Source organism: Helianthus annuus, chromosome 14 (genome assembly GCF_002127325.2).
Source record: "Helianthus annuus cultivar XRQ/B chromosome 14, HanXRQr2.0-SUNRISE, whole genome shotgun sequence".
In the NCBI taxonomy this organism is placed as follows: domain Eukaryota; kingdom Viridiplantae; phylum Streptophyta; class Magnoliopsida; order Asterales; family Asteraceae; genus Helianthus; species Helianthus annuus.
In genome coordinates, this window is record NC_035446.2 from 134,522,134 (window position 1) to 134,524,687 (window position 2,554).

A 2,554-nucleotide genomic window follows, 5' to 3' on the forward strand; every position below is an offset into this window, starting at 1 on the left:
ATTCTTTAGCTTATGCAAAATGTGATTTCATTTTGTTTTACCCTTAGCCTACATTGCCACACTAAATCAACAATGAAGTCTGTCATATATAGAAATTTCCTATTCCCAACAATATGAAATCTTTAGACTATGGGGTGTGGAGGAGGGTAGTCCTTGAAGGATGACCCTCTACGTCACCCGTCACGTCAACATCCAAGAAGAACGCCCCTCCAAGAATGGACCAATGGGGTGGAGGATGGACCTCCCCCCATTTTTTTAATTTTGGCAAATAATATATGCAATATATATATATATATATATATATATATATATAACTAAAACTAATTTAAACTCCTAACATAAATATTAATCCTTACATTAAAAAACAACCTAAACTTAAAAAAATTAATTAAAAAACTACTAGTCTTCATTCGGCATGTCGTCATTGGGTTCGTTTTGTGCGATGTTCCAAATGTATCCCACCAAGTCCGCTTGAAGGTTTTGATGTGTGTACTCGTTATGTAAGGAGAACCCGTTTAAATCTTGTTGTTCTACACTTACCGGAACAGAATTCCCGTTTAAATCTTGTTGTTCTACACATACAGTATCGCAACTTCTATGGTGTAAAAGCACGTGCTGGATATTCAAGGATATGCCATTTTTTTAACCCCTAAACACCGTTCAATGTCTTTTCTCAACGCCTCTTGAAACTTGGCAAAATTCTTTCTTTTATCGTCTGTCGGATGCGGAATAGTTTTAACGATTGTAGAGTACGTTGGATATATTCCGAACGCAAGATAGTAACCGCGCCTATATTCCACCCCCGAAACCGTAAAACTGGTGTCTGGACCAGTTCCTGTTATAACATCGTTAAAGATCTCTGATTGGTAAATGACGTTAAGGTCATTAAGCGAACCAGGAACACCGAAAAAAGCATGTCAATCCACAGATCTTGTGATGCAACAACCTCTAGTATTATATTTGGATGACCATGATCGCCTCGAGTAAATTGACCTCACCACGCAGTAGGGCAGTTCTGCCACGGCAAGTGCATACAATCAATGCTTCCGAGCATTACTTGAAAACCATGTCTTTCTTCGTACGCTTGATATAATTTTTGGACGTCATTTCTGTTTGGTTTCCACAGATATTTCTTGCTATATAGCTTCACCACCCATTCGCAAAACTTGTATAAACATTCTCGTGTAGTTCTTTTGGACATCCTTAAATACTCGTCCAACGAATCGTGTGTCGTCCCGTATACCAGTTGGCGAATGACCGTTGTACATTTCTCTAAAGTGGTGAATCCCCTTTGGCCCCTAGCATTGTATCGAAATGTGAAAAACGGATCAGACCGCACCAAGTCGTCTGCTATACGTAAGAACAGCCAACGACTCATGCGGAACTGACGTCTAAACATCGCGGTCATGTACACAGGTCCGTTGGCAAAATAATCGACCACTAATCTAGCATGGACACCTAAATTATTAACACCGAAAAATAAATTAAATAAATTATTAACACCGAAAAATAAATTAAATAAATTATTGACACCGAGAAATAAATATAACTAAATTATTAACATCAGAAAAAATATAACTAAATTATTAACAACGAAAAAAATATAACCTTTTCGGTCTCGATTTATGGCGGCTTGCCTAGTTCGCGGTTGTGACGTCGTTTCTTCCTCTTCCTCCATGATCATCTGTGCTGCCGGCATTACGGCGTTCGCAAAAAACATATCACCCTCACTCGATAATGACGAACACCACGATGATGAAGAGGACATGCCTAAAACTTTATAAAATTTAAGGTAGTGTATAAAAAAGTGAGAGAGATTGGAAAGATTTAGGTTGAAATAAGGGGATAAAGTGTACATATTTATAAAGTAGGAGAGACAAACAATTTAAAAAAACTAGGCGTTTTTCAACGTCATTATTCTTTTAATTTTGGCATGTCTTAGGCGTTGAGGTGTAGCCAGAGAGGACGGGGCCTGCCCTAGGGAGCGGTGTGCTGGCCTGGCGCTAGAGCCCGCCAGCCCTAGGCCGGTCCCCATACCGTTTAGCCTCATATTCAACTTTTAGCGATATGGCTTTTTCTGTCTTAAGTTATAATTGTTACCTAAATGATGCATGTTTAGTGTTGTAGACTTGTAGGTTTATGATTTTTTTCACTACACGAAAGTTTCATACACTAACCCTGAGAAATCTCTTCTTTCTTCTTCGCATCTCTCAAAAACACACACAAGCATCATCATCATCATACTCAGTAAAACCCATCAATAGCAAAGTTAAGGTAGGATCTGAGGAAGGTAGATGTATACAGCCTTACCTCTACCCCGTAGGAATAGAGAGGTTGCTTCCAGTGAGACCCCCGGCTCGATTGTAGTATTGTATCAAGCCTTGGACCTAAGACACATAACACTCAAACAATCGGGACAGACACACACAAGCATACACAGTAATTATATTTGCAAAGGCGTAATCATATTCTTGTCTATAATTTATGGGCTACACAAACCGGGTTTTCTTTTTCTAAAATCGCATGGCCAACGGCCTTGAAATTGAATTTACAT

The 2,554-nt window shown here is 38.9% G+C and overlaps 1 protein-coding gene across 1 annotated transcript; it reads right to left on the bottom strand.

Annotated features, from left to right (window-relative positions):
- Positions 1-994: 994 nt before the first annotated feature.
- On the bottom strand, positions 995-1,699 carry LOC110907158. The gene is made up of 2 exons (XM_022152181.1): positions 1,609-1,699; positions 995-1,458 (listed from the first exon to the last, which is right to left on the bottom strand). Exons 1-2 carry the CDS (start codon positions 1,697-1,699, stop codon positions 995-997), a joined length of 555 nt encoding a protein of 184 aa, XP_022007873.1.
- Between the last annotated feature and the right edge of the window lie 855 nt (positions 1,700-2,554).

What these genes read in the sequence shown, in the direction of transcription:
- LOC110907158 (XM_022152181.1), bottom strand. Translation starts at nt 1,699, where the DNA reads ATGCCGGCAGCACAGATGATCATGGAGGAAGAGGAAGAAACGACGTCA. An exon ending in CATAAATCGAGACCGAAAAG is followed by an intron (nt 1,459 to 1,608) that starts GTTATATTTTTT and finishes TTAATAATTTAG; the next exon opens with GTGTCCATGCTAGATTAGTG.